At 46.6% G+C, this 22766-nt stretch overlaps 1 protein-coding gene across 7 annotated transcripts in view; it reads left to right on the top strand.

The window, feature by feature from the left end:
* Nucleotides 1-22766, top strand: part of LOC137314484 (nucleolar protein 4-like) — a 426906-nt gene that overhangs the window by 329635 nt on the left and 74505 nt on the right. For all 7 annotated transcript variants that reach the window (XM_067979813.1, XM_067979819.1, XM_067979838.1 and 4 more), the window contains one exon: nucleotides 10254-10433. In XM_067979813.1, coding sequence (XP_067835914.1) covers nucleotides 10254-10433 — 180 coding nt within the window. The remainder of the gene's footprint in view (nucleotides 1-10253; nucleotides 10434-22766) is intronic.

Genomic DNA, 22766 nt, shown 5'->3' with positions numbered 1-22766 from the left:
GCGACTGGTGTACAAGGACATCCTGGTCTCGTTGCACCTCCCCTTTTCCCAATCTATCACCATTCAGATAATAATCTGTCTTTCTGTTTTTACAACCAAAGTGGATAACCTCACATTTATCCATATTATACTGCATCTGCCATGTTCTTGCCCACTCACCCAATTTGTCTAAATCACATTGGAGCCTCTTTACATCCTCCTCACAGCTCACATTCCACCCCAGCTTTGTGTCGTCTGCAAACTTGGAAATGTTACATTCCGTTCTCTCATCTAAATCATTGATATATATTGTGAATAGCTGGGGCCCAAGCACTGATCCCTGTGGTACCCCACTAGTCACTGCCTGCACCTGGAAAAAGTCCCATTTATCCCTACTCTCTGTTTCCTGTCTGTCAACCAATTCTCTATCCATGCCAGTATATTCACCCCAATCCCATGTGCTTTAATTTTGCACACTAACCTCTTGTGTGGGACCTTATCAAAAGCCTTCTGAAAATCCAAGTACACCACATCCACTGGTTCTCTCCTATCTATTCTACTACTTACCTCCTCAAAAACCTCCAGTAGATTTGTTAAGCATGATTTCCCTTTCATAAACCCATGCTGACTTTGTCCAATCCTGTTAATGCCTTCCAAGTGTTCTGTTATCACATCCTTTATAATAGACTCTAGCATTTTTCCCACTACTGATGTTAGGTTAACTGGTCTGTAATTCCCTGTTTTTTCTCTCCCTCCTTTTTTAAATAGTGGGGTTACATTTGCCACCCTCCAATCTGTAGGAACTGTTCCAGAGTCTATAGAATTTTGGAAGATGACCACCAATGCATCCACTATTTCCAGATTCACTTCCTTTAGTACTCTGGGATGTCGATTATCAGGCCCTGGGGATTTGTCAGCCTTGAGCCCCATTAATTTCCCTAGCACCATTTTTTTTTACTCATACTGATTTCCTTCAGTTCCTCCCTCTCACTAGACCCTTGGTTCCCTAACATTTCCGGGAGGTTATTTGTGTCCTCCTTTGTGAAGACAGAACCAAAGTATGTGTTTAATTGTTCTGCCATTTTTTTTTCCATTATAATTTCCCCCATTTCTGACTGTAAGGGACCTACATTTGTCTTCACTAATCTTTTTCTCTTGACATATTTATAGAAGCTTTTACATTCAGTTTTTATGTTCCCTTCTAGTTTACTCTCATTCTCTATTTTTCCCCTCTTAATCAATCTCTTTGTTCTCCTTTGCTGAATTCTAAACTGCTCCCAATCCTCAGGCTTGCCGCTTTTTTGGCAATTTTATATTTGGATCTAATACTATCCCTAATTTCTTTTGTAAGCCACAGTTGAGCCACCCTTCCTGTTTTATTTTTGCGCCAGACAGGAATGAATAATTGTTGTAATTCCTGTACACTTTCTTTAAATATTAGCCATTGCCTATCCACCGTCATCCCTTTTAGTAAAGTTCCCCAATCTATCATAGCCAACTCACACCTCATACTTTCATAATTTCCTTTATTTAGATTCAGGACCCTAGTTTCAGATTCAACTACTTCACTCTCCATCTTAATGAGGAATTCTTTCATGTTATGGTCGCTCTTCCCTAAGGCACAACAAGATTTTTAATTAATCCTTTCTCATTGCACAATACCCAGTCTAGGATCGCCTGTTCTCTAGTTGGTTCCTCAACATATTGGTCTAGAAAACCATCACGTACAAACTCCAGGAATTCCTCCCCCACAGTATTATTGCTAATTTGTTTTGACCAATCTATATGTAGATTAAAGTCACCCGTGATTATAGTTGTATCCTTCTTGCATGCGTCTCTAATTTCCTGTTTAATGCCCTCCCCTACATCTTCACTACTGTTTGGGGGCCTATAGACAACCCCCACCATCATTTTCTGCCCCTTGGTGTTTCTTAGCTCCACCCATACAGATTCCACATCATGATTTTCCGAGCCAATATCCTTCCTCACTATTGCATTGATTTCCTCCTTTACTAACAACACTACCCCACCTCCTTTCCCTTTTTGCCTGTCCTTCCTAAATATTGAATACCCCTGGATGTTCAGTTCCCATCCTTGGTCACCCTGCAGCCATGTCTCCGTAATCGCAACTATATCATAACCGTTAATATCTATCTGCGCTGTTAATTCATCTAGCTTATTGTGAATGCTCCACGCATTAAGACACAATGCCTTTAGACTTGTCTTTTTAAGATTGCTAGTCATCTTAGTATTATTTTGCACTATGGCCCTATTTGTTTTTTGCCCTTGTTTTCTCTGCCTTCCACTATTGCTTCTTCCCTTTTTGGGTTTGGTCTCGCCACCAGTTCCTGTCCTTCCATTGTTCTGGCCAATCTCTGATACTAACACCTCACAGCAGAAGATGGGATGCCTTCCATACACAATGTGGAATGGTGCCGATCTGTCTGCTGGTTAATATGGCCAAGCAGGAAATGTCCATTTTATTCCAATGCTCTTACAGACTGTCTTGGTTTCAAATGCGTGCTGTGGCCATGATACCCAGAACTCACACATAACTGTATCAAGCGAAGACTGCATTGGGCCCAATATTAGGAGGGAGGCGGGTTGCCAGTGGGGGATGGACTGGGCACGTTGGTAACCCACCCAGTAAAATCGGTGGGTTCCCCATGCGATCGTAAGTAAATTGAAGCCACTTACCTTGGCTTCCAGATTTTGCGCTGGAAAGCTGAGCAGCGGCGGACTGCGTACCCGCATCATTGGCTGTCAGCTGGAGGAGCCCTATTTAAAGGGGCAATCCTCCACTAACTGATGCTGCAAAAAGGAGCCAAAATTACAGCATGATGCAGCCCAGGGGGAAGGCTGCTCCCAGGTTTAATGCTGCCTCACTCCAGGTCCTCCTGGTGGGGTGAGGAGGAGGGGGATGACAGAGATCTTCTCCTCGGAGGATGGGAGGAAGTGGCCTGCCTCTGCCACCACGAAGGCCTGGCTTGAGGTGGCAGAGGAGGTCACCAGCACCATTAACATTTCACGCACCTGCATATAGTGCAGGAGGCGCTTCAATGACCTCAGTAGGTCAGCCGAAGTGAATACACTTACTCATTCCCCTACACTCCGTCTGCCACATCACCACCCCCACCCCACATCTCCTTCTGCACTGCCAACACTACTCTATCACAACACTCCTCACACCCACTCAAAGCTCATCCTCATCTTACCTGCACTTGCTCACCTCGCAAGTACTCATCCCACCACTACCACTCAACCCAATCCTCATACAATCTCATGGCTCTATCTCATACTCACCATCTGATGCATCTCTTTCACGGTCAGCCTCACCCAACCTGCCACTACCTGTGCTGCAGCCACAGTGCGTGCATCACATATGTGTAGTTGGAAGCGTAAGGCAAATGTGTCGTGAGCACGAAGGGGATGCACAAAAGTGTTTGAGGGTTTATCATGGTTTTTACTTATATTTAATTTCTGCTCAACTCACATTACATATTATATTATCACCACTACTGCCACGTCTTGGCCATTCTTGACTGGCTTGTGCATAAGGCCCTTTCATGAGGTTCTCCATGAACACCCTTGATGCCACCCATTGGGTCACCCTACAGTGGGTGTATGTGTAGTTGCACGACTACTTTGTGCAGGTGCCTATTGCGCAGCACTGTGTTGTGTAGCTCCATGTGGTGGAGGTGGACGGCATGCCTGGCGAGGCTGGTGATGTTGCTCGTCCTCCAATGGAGTGATGAATGCAGCTATGGAAACCACCTGTCCCCCCCACCATCCTGACGGTGTGAGTGTGAGGGGTCTGCAAAGTAGGTAAATGTGTTTGGACAGAAGAGTTTAGGGTATGATGTAATAATTTGGAGCGTGGAGACAACGGTGTGGCAGGCAAAACTTTGTCTGAGGTGACAGACAATGAGTGTTGTGTTGTACCTGTTAAATGGGCCTTTGCAGCTGCCACTGGCTGCTGGCTGCAACAGTTCTGTTTAAACAGGGAGTGTTTCCCCCAGCATACTATGGGTAGTCCAAAATCCGAATCCTCCTAAAATCTCCAACTAATGAGGTCTGTAAATGACCTCAAGTACCCAGATAATGATCTTAAGTGGGATTCCGCCGGCTTTGATTGCCTGTGGGAGTCCCGCATGCGGGGGCTGCGCGCGCACTGAGTCGTGTCATTGGGGAACCCGGAAGTGGGCGGGATGGAGCCGGGCTCCGGACCCGCTCCGGGAATCTCCAATTTTAGGAGCCCTTCCGCCATGAATGCACCTGCTCAGCCATCCGAAAATTGACCCCATTGTTTCAGCTCTGCACGTAGGCACACGTGCATGTTGAACATAATGTTCCGGGCATTTTACATTATGTTGATCATTCAATACTTGCAACAAACCTGTATGTTCTTACACCTGCAATATGTGCCAAGCACCATCTGAAGAATTGTGGTCATATTTTTGTGTGCTTCATAACTTGGAAATCATGAAAGAATTAATGATAGATGTTCTGGAGGATGCCAGAGAGGCTGGTGATGACTCTGATTCTGCAGACCAGGCCCGTGAAGAACTTGAAGCAGTTGCAGTGGTTCGTGCCGCTGGAGCACTGAAAGCTAATCTCATTTGGGACAGCTTCACAGACCAATATTTTTTTGGAGGTCTCAGCCAATCAAAGGTCTGCCTTCACTCTCCAACATCTCCATGGTCTAAGTAAAATCCTTACTTCTCACAGCTAGCCATCACATCTGAAACCTAAGTTTCAACATCAGCACATTGCCTATTCCACATTGTCGTACAAGAGAAGCAACCACCTATCAGTTCTTGCATCAATATTTCCAGTGATTTATTACAACTATTTACAAAAACTTTCTCGGCATCATGTGTTGTCTTTTCCTGCAGGAGGAATGCATTGTGTTAATTGGTTGCAGCAGTCTCCAGATCACACAGTCATAATCTATCAGGATTTATGGTAATAATAGTATGTGGAAGAAAGCAAGAGCTCAGGATGTGAGACTTCGATGTGTGAATATGTATTACAGAATGTGAGACATTTGACATAAGTGATAGCAGATTAGAGTGCTTCTGAGGCAAAGAGCCACGTGATACTCCAAGGGGCATTGCTTGAATACTGGGGTGGTAAATACCCATTTGTCTCTCTGTGCTTCACTAAACTTTCCTGTTATTCAGCTGAGAACTCACTTACTTTTGCTGACTTGTAACATCATTAAACTTCTTTAGACACTGTAAGGGGGTCCTTGGGGTAATGGAGATACCACTCACAGCCACAGCCATTTTCTTCCACATGACCCATATTGCTGCATTTGATGGCATCTTTCCAGCTGTTGCAACAATTGCATTCTTTGTTTTTCTGATTTCTGACAGCAAGACTTCAACATCAGTCTCAGCAAAATTGAATGCTTGCCCCTTTCGTCCTTGTGCAGTTGTCATTGCATTCCTTCTTACCAGAACGTCCTCATCCATTAAATTGATTCATTCCTTTAAATGAGGAGTTGCATCCTTTCCCTGCCCTCTTTCCAAATTTTCTAGGCCCACACCCACTCCCCGGCCTATCAGGCTTACTGTAAGCGGGGCTCACATCCATGTCCCGCTCAGCATTATAGAAAGTAGCTGACCCCAAGATTTCTGATGAGGTCAACATCCTTGGATACTGGCAGGCAGAAGTCCCATCCCATCACACGTCTGTCCATGCATTGGGGACCCAGGTATTTTGGGTCCATAAAATCTAGATTTATATCCTTTTCTTTAATTCATTCCTGGGATATAGGCTTCGCTGGCAAGGCCAGCATTTATTGCCCATCGCTAGTTGCCCTTGAGAAGGTGGTAGTGAGCCAACTTCTTGAACCACTACAGCCTGTGGGTTGAAGGTGCTCCCACAGTGCTGTTAGGTAAGGAATTCCAGGATTTTGACCCAGCGACGATGAAGGAACGGCGATATATATGCAAGTCGGGATGGTGTGTAACTTGGAGAGGACCTTAGAGGTGATGGTGTTCCCATGCGCCTGCTGCCCTTGTCCTTCTAGATGGTAGAGGTCACGGGTTTAGGAGGTGTTATTGAAGAAGCCTTGGAGAGATGGTGCAGTGCATCCTGTAGATGGTACACACTGCAGCCACAATGCGCCGGTGGTGGAGGGAGTGGATGTTTAAGATGGAGGAGGGGTTGCCGATCAAGCAGACTGCTTTATCCTGGATGGTGTCGAACTTCTTGAGTGCTGTTGCAGCTTCACCTATCCAGGCAAGTGGCAAATATTCCATCACACTCCTGACTTGTGCCTTGTAGGTGGTGGAAAGGCTTTGGGGAGTTAGGAGGTGAGCCACTCGCCGCAGACTACCCAGCCTCTGACCTGTTACATCATTAACCTTGTAGCAGCCACGGCATTTATGTAACTGGTCCAGTTGAATTTCTGGTCAGTGGACCCCCAGAATGTTGATGGTGGGGGATTCGGCGATGGTAATGTCAAAGGGAGGTGGCTGCACTCTCTTTTGTTGGAGATGGCCATTGCCTGGAACTTGTGTGATGCGAATGTTACTTGCCACTTATCAGCCCAAGCCTGAATGTTGTCCAGGTCTTGCTGCATATGAGCATTGACTGCTTCATTATCTGAGGAATTGAGAATGGAATTGAACTCTGCAATCATCAGCAAACAGCCCCAGTTCTGAACCTTGAGATGGAGAGAAGGTCATTGATGAAACAGCTGAAGATAATTGGGCCTTGGACACTGCCCTGAGGAACTCTGTCAGCTGTGTTCTGGGGCTGAGATGATTGGCCTCCAACAACCCCAACCATCTTCCTTTGTGCTAGGTATGACTCCAATCACTGGAGGGTTTTCCCCCTGATCCCCATTGACTTCACTTTTACTAGGGCTCCTTGGTGCCACACTGATATCAATGGCAGTCAATCTCACCTTGCCTTTGGAAATCAGCTCTTTTCTCCATATTTGGACCAAGGTTGTAATGAGGTTTGGAGTCGAGTGGTCCTGACGGAACTCAAACTGAGCATCAGTGAGCAGGCTATTGGTGAGTAAGTGCCACTTGACAGCACTGTTGACGACTCCTTCCATCACTTTGCTAATTGTAAACAATTTTACAACACCAAGTTATAGTCCAGCAATTTTATTTTAAATTCACAAGCTTTCGGAGATTTTCTCCTTCCTCAGGCAAATGTTTCAAGATCTCCTTGAAGCCTACGCATTTATACATATTGAACAATAATACATGGTGTTTACAGACTGCCCCTGCAACTGCCCGTTGCCAAGGCAATCACCGTGTTCAGACAGAGAGGTGTTACCTGCAGAACCTCCGAATACACATTCAACAAAAAAACAAACAGGGAAAAAAAACAGAGAAAAAAAAACACAGAGAGAGGCAGAAACATCCGGAAGGCAGAGAGAGCCAGCAAATGACCCATTATATTAAAAACAGATAACATTTGTTCGCTGGTGGGGTAACGTGTAGCGTGACATGAACCCAAGATCCCGGTTGAGGCCGTCCTCATGGGTGCGGAACTTGGCTATCAATTTCTGCTCGACAATTTTGCGTTGTCGTGTGTCTCGAAGGCCGCCTTGGAGTACGCTTACCCGAAGGTCGGTGGATGAATGTCCATGACTGCTGAAGTGTTCCCCGACTGGGAGGGAACCCTCCTGTTTGGCGATTGTTGCGCGGTGTCCGTTCATCCGTTGTCGCAGCGTCTGCATGGTCTCGCCAATGTACCATGCTCTGGGGCATCCTTTCCTGCAACGTATGAGGTAGACAACGTTGGCTGAGTCACAGGAGTATGAACCATGCACCTGGTGGGTGGTGTCATCTCGTGTGATGGTGGTATCTGTGTCGATGATCTGGCATGTCTTGCAGAGGTTACCGTGGCAGGGTTGTGTGGCGTCGTGGACGCTGTTCTCTTGAAAGCTAGGTAGTTTGCTGCGAACGATGGTCTGTTTGAGGTTGGGTGGCTGTTTAAAGGCGAGTAGTGGAGGTGTGGGGATGGCCATAGCGAGGTGTTTGTCCTCATTGATGACATGTTGAAGGCTGCGGAGAACATGGCGTAGTTTCTCCGCTCCGGGGAAGTACTGGACGACAAAGGGTACTCTGTTGGTTGCGTCCCGTGTTAGTCTCCTGAGGAGGTCTATGCGATTTTTTGCTGTGGCCCGTCGGAACTGTCGATCGATGAGTCGAGCGTCATATCCCGTTCTTACTAGGGCGTCTTTCAGCGTCTGTAGGTGTCCATCGCGTTCCTCCTCGTCTGAGCAGACCCTGTGTATTCGCAGGGCCTGTCCATAGGGGATGGCCTCTTTGACGTGGTTAGGGTGGAAGCTGGAAAAGTGGAGCATCGTGAGGTTGTCCGTGGGCTTGCGGTAGAGTGAGGTGCTGAGGTGCCCGTCTTTGATGGAGATTCGTGTGTCCAAGAAAGAAACTGATTCTGAGGAGTAGTCCATGGTGAGCTTGATGGTGGGATGGAACTTGTTGATGTTATCGTGTAGTCTCTTTAGTGATTCCTTGCCGTGGGTCCATAGAAAGAAAATGTCGTCGATGTATCTGGTGTATAGTGTTGGTTGGAGGTCTTGTGCAGTGAAGAAGTCCTGCTCGAACTTGTGCATAAAAATGTTGGCGTATTGGGGTGCGAATTTGGTCCCCATGGCTGTTCCGTGTGTTTGGGTAAAGAACTGGTTATCGAAGGTGAAGACATTGTGATCCAGGATGAAGCGGATGAGTTGTAGGATGGCTTCCGGAGATTGGCTGTTGTTGGTGTTGAGTATTGATGCTGTCGCAGCGATGCCGTCATCGTGGGGGATACTGGTGTATAGTGCCGAGACGTCCATCGTGGTGAGAAGTGTTCCTGGTTCAACTGGTCCGTGGGTACTGAGTTTTTGTAGGAAGTCTGTAGTGTCACGACAGAAGCTGGGGGTTCCCTGTACGATGGGTTTCAGGATGCCCTCGATGTATCCAGAGAGGTTCTCACACAGGGTTCCGTTGCCTGATACGATGGGACGTCCGGGTGTGTTGGCTTTGTGTATCTTTGGGAGGCAGTAGAAGTCTCCCACGCGGGGATTACGTGGGATGAGAATGCGTAGGATGCTTTGAAGGTCTGGATCGAAGGTCTTGATCAGTTTGTTGAGCTGGTGGGTGTGTTCTTTGGTCGGATCTGCGGGTAACCGTCTGTAGTGTTCCTGGTTGTCCAGTTGTCGGTATGCTTCTTTGCAATAGTCTGTTCTGTTCTGTATGACTATGGCTCCTCCTTTGTCCGCTGGTTTGATGACGATGTTGCGGTTGGTCTTGAGAGCGTTGATGGCGTTGCGTTGTGCTCGGGTGACATTCTGGACTGTCTTCTGAGTGCGGCTGATGAATCTGGCATTGACGCATTTCCTGACAGCTTGAGCATACATGTCCAGCTGAGGGCAGCGACCCTCCGGAGGAGTCCAGTTTGACTCTTTCCTCTTCGGTTGCTGTACCGCGGATCCCTCTGTCTGCTGTTCCGGATCGTCGATTGTCTCATTGGGTTCGCTGCTGAAATCTTGGGGTTTGTGGTAGAATTCCCGGAGCCTCATTCTCCTGATGAATTCCTCTGTGTCCGCCGCGAGACTAGTGGGGTCCATTTTGGTAGTGGGGCAGAAATTGAGCCCTCGGCTGAGAACTTCGATTTCGTCTGGTTGAAGGGTGTGGTCGGATAAATTGACAATAGACTTCCCTGTGGTTGCAACCGTGGTACCAGGGGAAGCTTGGTCGTTGCTAATGATTGAGAGTAGGCTGATGGCATTAATTTGCAAACATCTGAAGTTGCCAATGCTAACAAATGTTGGTGTTCTGATTCAGGATATTTTCATTAATCAGGCAGCAGAGAAGTCATTTCTAAAACTTCAAGCCCACAAAATTCAAACAGACCAAACTAGTGAAAAAGAAATATATGCAGATATAAGGCAGAGCTGCCTGGACTTTGTGGGCCTGATAGCCAGGGCTCAGAGCTATAGTTTGGACACTCCTCCTCAAATGTCAATGTAAAGTGAAACTTTTTTTAATACATCAGTATTTATGAAATATATATTATAAAAATAGATTAATTTTTCCTTCAAACCTTCTATGGAATTTCTGAAATTAAACTGATTCATTTAGTGAATTTAAAGATGAGTTACATCATGATTCTGTTATGTGAAAATCAACAGGTCACTCATTTTTGTCTAGGGAGACTAAATTATTTGAAGTTCTGTTTTTATCAGTCATAATTAATACAGTTGGCTAATTGTGTTTCATATTTCTTTCTTCCCGATTCAGTCACCTGCACACAGCTATTCTAGCTATGAGTCCCTTAGAAATGAAAGTGTAGGAGGTGGCCCCGAAGATCTGACTGTGAGTCGAGCTATTGAAGATGATGATGACCAGGATGACCATGATGATGTTGAGAAGTTAATTGACTCAGATGGAGCAGAATCTGAGCGCCTTAAAGCTTTTAATGTAAGTTACAACTGGGTTTTCATGTGTATGCTCCTGAAACTATGTACCTCTGCACAATAGTGTATGTAAGCATGTCAGTTTTTCTAAGTGACAGATCATTTGAAATACCAAGTAATTTTTCCACATTTTTAGTAGACTCATAGAAATTGCAGCATGGAAGGAGGCCATTTCACTCACGGTGGCTGTGCGAGTGCTAGCTCTTCAACTTGGAGCAACTCACTTTAATCCCATTTCCCTGCCCTTTCCCATGTCTTTTTATATTCTTCCTTTTCAAATGCTTATCCAGTTTTATTTTAAAGACTCTGCCTCAATAGTTACTTTTGGTACAACATTTTATATTCTGTGAGAAAGTATTTCTTTAAACTCTAACTTTGTTCTTCTAGTGATAATCCTTAGTACGTGCACCCTTATTGCTGATTAACTATTTACCTATTTACCCTCTCAAAATCGTTCATAATTTTGAAAAACTCTGTTAAATCCCTGATTAACTTTCTCTGTTCCAATGAAAAAACAAAACAGTTTTCAAACCTTCCTTCATAACTATAACATCTCATTCCTGGCATAATTCTAGTGAATCTCCATTGACTGCTTCCCATGGCTCTAATATCCTTCAAATAAAGGGATGCACAGAACTTCACACAAACTCCCAACTATGGACTAACTAATGTTTTATACAAATTGAACATAATTTCCTTGCTTTTGCATTCAGTGACCCAAAATACATAATCCAGAACACCATTTGCCTTCTTTATGGCTTTTTCTACCTGTACTCCCACTGTTAAAGGTTCTGATATACAGTTGTGTAATGAGACATTTTAAGGGTATATTTAACACATTTTCACTCTGACAAAGAGTGCAAATTCATTAAATGTACCCTCATATTTAATTTTTAGACTCTGACAGAAATTATTTAATTGCGCTATTGTGTGGTGAACTGTGCTTTAATTGTAGCAAAACACAAGAGTGAACTTCAAAATGTTATCCAGCACTGGACAAAGATCATTTTCCTATCTTCTTGCTTTTTCATTGTTCGACAAGAAAAGGATGGGCGATACAGAAAATAAACAATTGTTTTGACTGTGTAACCAGATTGATCACAATATAAACTATGATGTGAAACTCAAATGGTTTAAGTAATATTCCAATCCCAGAGAACCTGTGACAGCTTGGAACACACTCTCAAACAGTTTAATTTTAGAATGGTTTATATTGAACTCTTTCCATTGTAATTTTTTTGGTAGTTATCTTGTTATCAACAGAAGACATCATGCCTGAATTTTTCTGTGCAGCTCTATGTCACATGACAATAGGGAGAATTATGCCATCACATTAGAATTATATTTCAGCTGATAGAGACAGTAGTTTTAAGTACATGCAGAAGTCAGGGAACTTCATCTTATGCCTGTGATTTTCTATTCATTGATTTTAATGGATGGAAAAACTGCAGGTAGAGCACCAGTGTAAGAAATTCACCATCACCAGCGTGTGCTTGGAAAATTACTTCCAGTGTGTTTCATTGAGGAATATTGGGGGTAATTCTAACTGCCCCACGATGGGCGGGAGAGGGTCGGGTGGAGGGGTGGTTGAATCGGTAAATATGTGAAACCCGACCCCAACCCTCTGACAAGGTGCCTACTTCCGCTTTAGCCGCGGCAGGTTTAGAGGCGTCCTAGTAACCCGCTCTGGAGAGGCGAGTCCGTAATTATAATATTTAAATGAGGTTCCGTTTCTCAGATTTTGGGAGCCATTTCAATTTAACGGCTGCGGGCTGGTTTCCCAGGGCTCGGGAAACCCGGCAGCTAAAGGGAGGCGGGAGATGTCAGCTCCAGCAGGTAAGTGCTTTTCCAGCACTGCTTGTGGACCGGGAGGAGCAGGAGTGCTTCCCCCCTAGCCCCCAAGCAAATCTTCTGCCATGATCTGCCTCCCTGCGATCTTTCGATCCCCCCCCCACCACTGTTCCCTCTAAGCTATCCACGTGCGCAGCTGCGCAGCAGTTTCTTATGTGCCGCACACGTCATCATTCTGTCCGCGCACCAAACCAGTGCTTTCTGGGGGAGACACTGCTGAGGTGACGTCAGCTACCAATCACTTTGCAGCAAGGGCGGGAGTTAAAGTTAGGTTGGACGGGAGCGTTGTACTGCGGAAGTCGGCGTCTAATGTGGGTCAGTGGTACAGCTGCTCAGAGACTGGTCTCCACAAACAGATAGGGCTCAATTTTAAACTTAAATTGCGGGTGCGTTGGGGGGGGGTTGCGAAAATTGCAAAAATGCAGAGTGGGTTCGGAAGCCTGCTCCAATCCGCCGACTTCCGAGTTTCCCACAGACGCACCTGTGTGTGCGCGGGCTTCCGGCCGGCAATTAAAGCCGGCAGGATGATAGTTAAAGAACCAAATGTACCTCAGGCACTTTACTTGTGACATATTAGGTAGTTAGAACGATTTTTAACTCACCTAGACAGCTTTCCCACGGCTTCCGATTCATGTCTGGTGAAACCAGGCTTGAAGTGCCGGATCAGGCAAAAATAAACAAAATAAATTAAATAAAAACCCATTGCACACAGTTAAAACACACAAAATCAACCTACCTTTCCACCCTGCTCCGATGTCCGATGTCTCCCTCTCCGATGTCCCTCTCAGCCCCCGCTGTCCCCCCGATCTTCCCCCTCTCCCCCCCATGTCCTCCCGATCTGCCCCGTCCCCCCATCTTTCCCTCTCCCCCCCGATCTTCCCCTCTCCCCCCCCGATCTTCCCCTCCCCCCCCGATATTCCCCTCTCCCCCCGATCTTCCCCTCGCTCCCCTGATCCTCCCCTCTCCCCCCCAATCTTCCCCTCATCCCCGCCAATCTTCCACTCTCCCTCCCCTCCCCCCCCCGATCTTCTGTTCCAGCGCCGGATGACGTCTCGCTCCCTCTCTTTCTCTCCCCCACCTTGGCGTTGCAGCTCCTGTCGGCAGCCAGCCTGTCAATCAGGGGCTGCCGGGCGCGAAAACCGGAATGAACTTTAATCACCATCAATTACATCGCGATTGCGTCGGAAACGGTAAGTTTTTTTTATTCGGGTTTGCCTCGTGCACCTTCACCCCCCCCACCCACTGCCAACCCGCCACAATTTCAAAATTGAGCCCATAGTGTCACAGTTTATATATATATATATATATATATATATTCATTGGGAAAATAGTGTAATAGTGTAATAGTTGGACAAGAGCATTGGGAAAATAGTGTAATAGTTTGACAGGAGCGTTGTACTGCAGATGTCGGCGTCTATAGTGGGTCAGTGGTGCAGCTGCTCAGAGACCGGTCTCCGCAAATAGTATACTGTCTGATGGATGGAGATATATTCAATGGACAAATAGTGTAAATGTATATATATAAAATATATTAAAGAACTAGTGTAAAAGTTTATACATATCATGTGTAATACTGTTATTAAAGATCCTTCTACAATTGTGCTAAAATATACTTTCCAATCACATTGGTACATTATTTTCAAAACAATGAAGTTGATTTAAATTGTTTTATACAACTGCTATCCAAAAGCCCTCAGTTACCCCATAGATTGTCTCCTTTTATCTTTAACCGTTGCCTCCCTTAGTTCAGGTTGTTCATGACCACAAACTGCTCCCTGCCTTACATAGAGGCAGCCAAAACTAATGAGACCTGGAAGATGTACAATTGTAATGCAATAATTTTTTAAACCCTGCTGAGGATTCAGTGAGGTGGGGGGAGCTTTAATTAAAATGTTCCTATCCCCAAATTCACACTGACTGATTTGACAGCTGTTTTGGTATTTCTGACCCGGTTTAAAAATTCTGATTGCACATGATTTATTTCTGTTTGAATCAGAGTCATCAAGCTGATTCAACAAAAAGCTGATTGTAATCGTTCCCATCAGATAATTTTTAATAAAATATAATGAGACTGGTCTGCTCAATCCTAGTGCAACTTAAGAAACCCATTTCATAAATTATAAAAATTTGTCAGCCAATATAACATTAAATTGTTACAATTATCCATTGTTTTGTATATTTGTTTTGTTATATACCCTGAATAATGTTTTCCAAAAAGATGTTCCATTCAAAGTTGTGATTTTTTTATGGTGGCTTACACAGCCTTTATGTTGGTGCACAAACCCAAATTCATTCCGCACACAGCCGAAAAAAATTAGAGGGAACATTGTCCCCCACCCCTTGCGATTTGCCTACCCCAACCAATATAACCTGATCTTTCCCTCCCTGTCGAGCTCCGAGCCCCCCCCCATGTACCCCAATCTTTTCCCATTGCCGGGGACCGTCCCCAAGGGTCCCTGGCTGCGGCCTTGTACCATAGGCTTTCCCACCCAGCAGCCGGTCAGATTGAGAATAAAAAAATGATAATGAGGTTCTGCCGTTAAATTCAGCTGGACCTCCACCTTCCGGGTTTCCTGACAGCAAACACGCGCCCCTGCTCCCTCCCTGCTTTCCCGTAAATATCAAGGCCATTTGTTTGTTTTACAGAAAAATTTCCTGAGACCCTGTATCTTGCAGTAGATGGCTTGTCAGACAATCATGGCTGTGCTGCCCACAATTTCCAAATTTCCATCCATTCATTTCAGTGGGCAGAGAATCCCAGGCAGCGCAACCATGATTTTCCAATGAACTGCCTGCTGAATGCAAGGCTCTGCCAAAGGCACAGTCTCAAGGGCCATTTCTTCTCTCAACTCTCCTCCCCCCTCCCTCCAACTTTCCTTCTCCCTACTCCCCACAAACTTCTTTTTCCACTATCCCCATCCTGCTACCTCCTTCCTCTCTCCTCCTGCTACCTCCTTCTTCCTCTCTCCTTCCGCTACCTCCTTCCTCCTCTCCCCTCTATCTTTCTTCCTCCACTCTCCCCCTCTCCCTCTTCCTGCCCCTCCTCCTTTCCCCTCTCATTGTCCCTCTTTCACCCCCTTCCTCCTCTCTCCTTCCTTGTCTCTTGTGATCCCCCTCCACCCTCTCCCTTCCCCTTCCCCTCCCTCTCCCTTTCCTTCTTTTCCATTATCTCCCTCTCCTCCTACCCTTCACAGAAAAAAACTTGGTGGATAACTTGCTCAGCTTGGGGAGTAGGGGGCAGGGCAATTTGGTCATGGGGTTGGTGGACACACACAGAATAACATGGCCAACAGGAGGAGCCATGCATGCAGGGACCCTTGCTCAGGGAGCGAGTGGGCACTCAAAGAGAATATTACTTAATGGGGCAGATGGAGGTTCAAAATAACTTGCTCAGTGGGGGAGGGGTGGGGGTGGTTGGTTGATTGAATCGAAAGCAACTAACTCAACGGGTGAAGAAGTGAGGGGAAAATATCAGCCACTGGAACGAAAGTTATTCTGAACTATGCTGCTGGGGAACCACATCCATTTTCTTTTTAAGGTCTAGGTAAAGGATCAGATCTGCAAGCTAATACAATGTTAACTGCGATGCTTCTACAGACAACAACAGCAACATTTTTTTAAAAATTCGTTCATGGGATGTGGGCGTCGCTGGCGAGGCCGGCATTTATGGCCCATCCCTAATTGCCCTTGAGAAGGTGGTGGTGAGCCGCCTTCTTGAACCGCTGCAGTCCGTGTGGTGAAAGTTCTCCCAGAGTGCTATTAGGAAGGGAGTTCCAGGATTTTGACCCAGCGATGATGAAGGAACGGTGATATATTTCCAAGTCGGGATGGCGTGTGACTTGGAGGGGAATATGAAGGTGGTGTTGTTCCCATGTACCTGCTGCTCTTGTCCTTATAGGTGGTAGAGATCGCGGGTTTGGGAGGTGCTGTCGAAGAAGCCTTGGCAAGTTGCTGCAGTGCATCCTGTGGATGGTACACACTGCAGCCACTGTGCAACGGTGGTGAAGGGAGTGAATGTTTAGGGTGGTGGATGGGGCGCCAATCAAGCAGGCTGCTTTGTCCTGGATGGTGTCAAGCTTCTTGAGTGTTGTTGGAGCTGCACTCATCCAGGCAAGTGGAGAGTATTCCATCACACTCCTGACTTGTTTCTTGTAGATGGTGGAAAGGCTTTGGGGAGTCAGGAGCTGAGTCACTCGCCGCAGAATACCCAGCCTCTGTCCTGCTCTCGTAGCCACAGTATTTATATGGCTGGTCCAGTTAAGTTTCTGGTCAATGGTGACCCCCAGGATGTTGATGGTGGGAGATTTGGCGATGGTAATGCCATTGAATGTCAAGGGGAGGTGATTAGACTCTCTCTTGTTGGAGATGGTCATTGCCTGGCACTTTTCTAGCGCGAATGTTACTTGCCACTTATGAGCCCAAGCCTGGATGTTGTCCAGGTCTTGCTGCATGCGGGCTCGGACTGCTTCATTATCTGAGGGGTTGCGAATGCAACTGAACACTGTGCAATCATCAGCGAACATCCCCATTTCTGACCTTATGATGGAGGGAAGGTCATTGATGAAGCAGCTGAAGGTGGTTAGGCCTTGGACACTGCCCTGAGGAACTCCTGCAGCAATGTCCTGGGGCTGAGATGGTTGGCCTCCAACAACCACTACCATCTTCCTTTGTGCTAGGTATGACTCCAGCCACTGGAGAGTTTTCCCCCTGATTCCCATTGACTTCAATATTACTAGGGCTCCTTGGTGCCACACTCGGTCAATTGCTGCCTTGATGTCAAGGGCAGTCACTCTCATCTCACCTCTGGAATTCTGCTCTTTTGTCCATGTTTGGACCAATGCTGTAATGAGGTCTGGAGCCGAGTGGTCCTGGCAGAACCCAAACTGAGCATCAGTGAGCAGGTTATTGGTGAGTAAGTGCCGCTTGATAGCACTGTCGATGACACCTTCCATCACTTTGCTGATGATTGAGAGTAGACTGATGGGGCGGTAATTGGCCGGATTGGATTTGTCCTGCTTTTTGTAGACAGGACATACCTGGGCAATTTTCCACATTGTTGGATAGATGCCAGTGTTGTAGCTGCACTGGAGCAGTTTGGCTAGAGGCGCAGCTAGTTCTGGAGCACAAGTCTTCAGCACTACAGCCGGGATGTTGTCGGGGCCCATAGCCTTTGCCGTATGCAGTGCACTCAGCCGTTTCTTGATATCACATGGAGTGAATCGAATTGGCTGAAGACTGGCTTCTGTGATGGTAGGGATATCGGGAGGAGGCCGAGATGGATCATCCACTCGGCACTTCTGGCTGAAGATGGTTGCAAACGCTTCAGCCATGTCTTTTGCACTCACGTGCTGGACTCCGCCATCGTTGAGGAAGGGGATGTTTACAGAGCCTCCTCCTCCCGTTAGTTGTTTAATTGTCACCCGCCATTCACGACTGGATGTGGCAGGACTGCAGAGCTTTGATCTGATCTGTTGGTTGTGGAATCGCTTAGCTCTGTCTATAGCATGTTGCTTCCGCTGTTTAGCATGCATGTAGTCCTGAGTTGTAGCTTCACCACGTTGGCACCTCATTTTTAGGTACGCCTGGTGCTGCTCCTGCACCTTTAACATAGAAAAACATTCCAAGATGTTTCACAATGGCATAATTAGATACAAAAATGGACACTCAAACAAAAATAGAGATATTAGGACAGAAGACCAAAAGCTAAGTCAAAGAGATAGATTTGAAGGAGGATGTTAAGGGAAGAGAGGAAGGTGGAGAGGCAGAGGAGTTTATGGAGGGAATTTCAGAACATGGGCCTAAATAGTTGAAGGTGCGGCTGCCAGTGGTGGGTCAAAAGCAGCAGATGCCTAAAAGGCAAATGTCAGAGCAGTAGAGAGTTCTGGGGGGCGGGGGGGGGGGGGGGGGGGGGGGGTTTTGGTTATAGGGTTGAAAGAGGTACAGAGAAAGTGACGGTCAAGGCCATGAAGAGATTTAAACACGAGGATAAGAATTTTAAATTGGAAGCACTGGGGACCCAGAAGCCAATGTAGATCAGTGATGGATGAGCAAAGCTTTGCATGGAATAGGATATAGGCTGCAGAGTTTTGGATGAACTGAAGTTTATAGAGGATGGAAGATGGGAGGCTGGATAGGTGAGCATTGAAATAGTTGACTCTGGAGGTGACAAAGCCATGGATGAGAGTTTGGGCTAGGTAGGTTAGAGGTATAAGTAGGCGGTCATTGTGATGGAGAAGATACAGGGTCGAAATTTAGCTCAGGATGCTGTGTTTCCGAAAAGTTTGGTTCAACCTGAGGCACTGGCTAGGGAGGGTGATGAAATTGGAGGCAAATGTACAGAGTTTGTGGTCGGTAGATGAGAAAGAGGAAGGGGCCAAGGATAGATCCTTAGGGGCTCCTGAGGTAACAGTGTGGGGGCGGGGAGAGAAGCCATTGCTGGAGATGCTCTGGTTATGATTCGATAGGTAAGAGTGGAACGAAGTGAGAGCGGTCCCGTTGTGCTGGACAACGGAGCAGAGACATTGGAGGAGGATGGTGTGGTTGACAGTGTCAAAGGCTGCTGTGAGGTTGAGAAAGATGAGGAGAGAAAATACACCATGGTCACAGTCATAGAGGATGTCATTTATAACTTTGGATTAAGGTCATTTCATTGTTGTGGCAGGGGTGGAAACCGGATTGGAGAGATTCAAACATGGAGTTGTGGGAAAGATGAGGTGACAAGTTCAAAGACTTTTTGTGGGGGGAGTGATGAAGGTTGCTTTGAAGGGGAGGGGAACCGTTTACAATGCAGGTACCCTGGAGGGCAGGAAAGGAAGGGGGTTGGTCAGCAGTTTAATTGGAATGGGATAAAGGGAGCAGGAGGTGAGTCTCATGGACATTGAGCTTAGAGAGGGCATGAGGGAAGATAGGAGAGAAACTAAAGAAAGTGGCAGGATGAGGGCTAAAGCAGGGAGAACCTGAGGGGAGGTTTGGTTAGGTAGGCAAGAGAAGGAGGGAAGCAGCAGAGCCAGCTGAATGGATGATTTTAATCTTAGTGACAAAGAGATGGTTGGTAGCGGAGAAAAGAAGCCAGTGGTTATGTTTGCTTTCCAGGATGATCCTGGAGTAGTGGACAGTTTTGGGAGAGGAGAGCGAAGCCTGATAGCGCTTGATATGGTCCAGATCTGGTGATGGATGGCCAAACCCCTCAGGTTCTCCCTGCTTTAGCCCTCATCCTGCCACTTTCTTTGTACCCTTTGGACTTGAGCAGGCAATAAGGGGGTCATACCAGAGGGACTGACGGGAGAGAGTAAAGGATTATTGGGCAAAAGAGGACAAACAGTGGATGTGAGGGAGTTCTGACAGCTGCAAAAGTATCTTGGCAAATGGAAAATCAAAGGCTAGGTAGTTGGTGGCTTGAAAGTGCAATTGTAAGTGAGGTGGGGGGGGAGTTTTTTTCCAGGGGCAGATGCAGAAGGAAGTGGGGGTTGCAAAGGCAAAGGGTGATATGGGTGATGAGGTTTACAAGGAAATGTTCAGAGATGGCCTTATCTGTGGTCAAGATCATGGGAATAGAGAGGCCACATGAGATTGCAAGGTTGAGGGGTGGCCATAAATATGGGTAGGAGAGTTTGTGTGGAGGGAGAAGTTTAGTGAGAACTGGAAGTTAGTGAAATCAGAGGAGAGAAAGTAAGGAGAGTTGAGGTAGAGATTGAAATCGCTGAGGATGAGGAGTCGCTCACTGTTGAGGGAGGAAAGAAGGGACGATATCTGAGCGAGAAACTTGGGATAGGACTTGAGGGAGGCAGTAGAGAAAGGAAAGACAAGCTGGGTGGAACAAGGTGAGGCGCTCGAAGTAGGAGAAGGGACCAGGAATTGGTGGTAACGGCCACACTGCCACCACGATGATTTGGATGGGGCAGTTGGTGGCAAGTATAGCCAGGTGGGGTGGTTTTAGTAAGGGCAAGGTGTTGCCACCCATGAGCCAAGTTTCAGTCAAAGCCAGAATGTCGATGCAATGGTCTGCAATAAGATTGTGGATGGCAAGGACTTTGTTCACGAGTAAACAGACATTCTGGAGGGAATGTGGATGGGGCAGTGATTGTTGATCTGTTAACATAGGCCAAGGGGCAAATGGTGGGTGGGGTGAGTAGGACTGGAAGGAGGTTGTCAAGATTATCCCCCAGTGAATGTCCTGGGCAGAAGGATCACCGTGAGAGGAGGATGGGACAGTGGGAGTTGCTGCTCGTAAGGCGGCAGTGACAGATCTTCAATGAGCCATCCAGAGAATGCTGAGAGAGGCACAGTGGGTAGCTGTGGGCTTATTAAAGAGGGATTCAAGCCTGGAATGGCAGCAGGTGAGTAGGAAGGCAAAGAAGTAGTGATGGGTTGGGACAGGGATTAAGGGTGGCAAAGTACCTAAGAGGGGAGAAATAAAACATGGCATGATTGAGTGACAGGAAGGGAAGGAGACAGTTAAGTGGTACAATGAGAAAAAAAAACCAACAACAACAACAACAACTTGCATTTATATAGCACCTTTACATAGTAAAACGTCCCAAGGCGCTTCACAGGAGCGATTTTCGAACAAAATTTGACACCGAGCCACATAAGGAGATATTGGGACAGGTGACCAAAAGCTTGGTCAAAGAGGTAGGTTTTAAAGAGCATCTTAAAGGAGGAGAGAGAGGTAGAGAGGCGGAGAGGTTTAGGGAGGGAGTTACAGAACTTAGGGCCTAGGCAGCTGAAGGCCCAGCCGCCAATGGTGGAGCGATTAAAATCGGGGATGAGCAAGAGGCAAGAATTAGAGGAGTGCAGAGACCTCCGAGGGTTGTAGGGCTGAAGGAGGGTACAGAGATAGGGAGGGGTGAGGTTATGGAGGATTTGAAAACAAGGATGAGAATTTTAAAATCGAGGCGTTCCCACACCAGGCGCCAATGTGGGTCAGCGAGCACAGGGGTGATGGTGAACGGCACTTGGTGCGAGTTAGGATACGGGCAGCAGAGTTTTGGATGAGCTCAAGTTTATGGAGGGTGAAAGCTGGGAGGCCAGCCAGGAGAGCATTGGAATAGTCAAATGTAGAGATAACAATGACATGGATGAGGGTTTCAGCAGCAGATGAGCTGAGGTGGGGGTGGAGATGGGCGATGTTACGGAAGTGGAAATAGGCGGTCTTGGTGATGGAGCGGATATGTGTCGGAAGCTCACCTCAGGGTCAAATTGGACGCCAAGGTTGCAAATGGTCTGGTTCAGCCTTAGACAGTGGCCAGAGAGAGGGATGGAGTCGGTGGTTAGGGAATGGAGTTTGCAGCGGGGACCAAAGACAATGGCTTCGGACCTCCCAATATTTAGTTGGAGGAAATTTTTGCTCATCCAGTACTGGATGTCGGACAAGCAGTGTGACAAATGGGAGACAGTGGAGGGGTCGAGGGAGGTGGTGGTGAGGTACAGCTGGGTGTCTTCAATGTACATGTGGAATCTGACGTGTTTTCAGATGATGTTGCCAAGGGGCAGCATGTAGATGAGAAATAGGAGGGGGCCAAGGTTAGATCCTCGGGGGATTCCAGAGGTAACGGTGTGGGAGCGGGAGCGGGAAGAGAAGCCATGGCAGGTGATTCTCTGGCTACGACTGGATAGATAAGAATGGAACCAGGCGAGCACGGTCCCACCTTGTTGGACGACGGAGGAGAAGTTTTGGAGGAGGATGATGTGGTCAGCCATGTCAAAGGCTACAGACAGGTCGAGAAGGATGAGGAGGGATAGTTCACCATGCTCACAGTCACATAGGATGCTATTTGTGACTTTGATAAGGGCCATTTCAGTACTGTCGCGGGGGCAGAAACCTGAACAGGAAGTGTATGCAGACATACGATTTTTAATATATATATAAGATAGATAAGAAGACTTTTGTTTCTGTCAAAATCTATGCTTGGTGTTTTCCATCTAAAAATGGGCACCCAATTCTGCAGTGCTGTGCTGTGGGAGAGCAGTTGCACATGGCTGCAGGGAAGTTGTAGGAATTGGGCGAGCAGGTTTTGTGCTCATTTCCTACAATTCTATGGTCTGCCACATTTTGTGTGCTAAGGTAATTGGGCCCATTTTTTGCCTTAACCAAATTAAGGCTCCAGATTTCATTCAAAAATATTTAAATGGACACCTTGCATAATTTTGCACAATAGGTTATCTATTTTTTTCTTTCAGTCCGCATTTGGAATTGCAGGAAAAGTTGTTCCGTGTGCCATGGGTTTCTATATCTCTGAAATTTTTAGTAATATTTTTGTGAGAAAACTTTTTGGGGTGCAATGTTTTTTTGCTCCTTAATATAAGTTTCTTCGACAATATTTATAAGCTTCAGTGACAATATTTGATGGTTGAAATGGCACCAGATGAAAGGAAACATGTTAGGGGAATTATCAGGCACCAGACCATGTCTGTGGACCTTAACACTCCTGCCTGCCAATGACTGAGGGCAATTGCCTTAGCTTGCTCAGAGTCAACAGGGAACTAG

This window comes from Heptranchias perlo, chromosome 3 (assembly GCF_035084215.1).
Source record: "Heptranchias perlo isolate sHepPer1 chromosome 3, sHepPer1.hap1, whole genome shotgun sequence".
Classification (NCBI taxonomy): domain Eukaryota; kingdom Metazoa; phylum Chordata; class Chondrichthyes; order Hexanchiformes; family Hexanchidae; genus Heptranchias; species Heptranchias perlo.
This window is presented reverse-complemented; position numbering and strand designations above follow the sequence as displayed.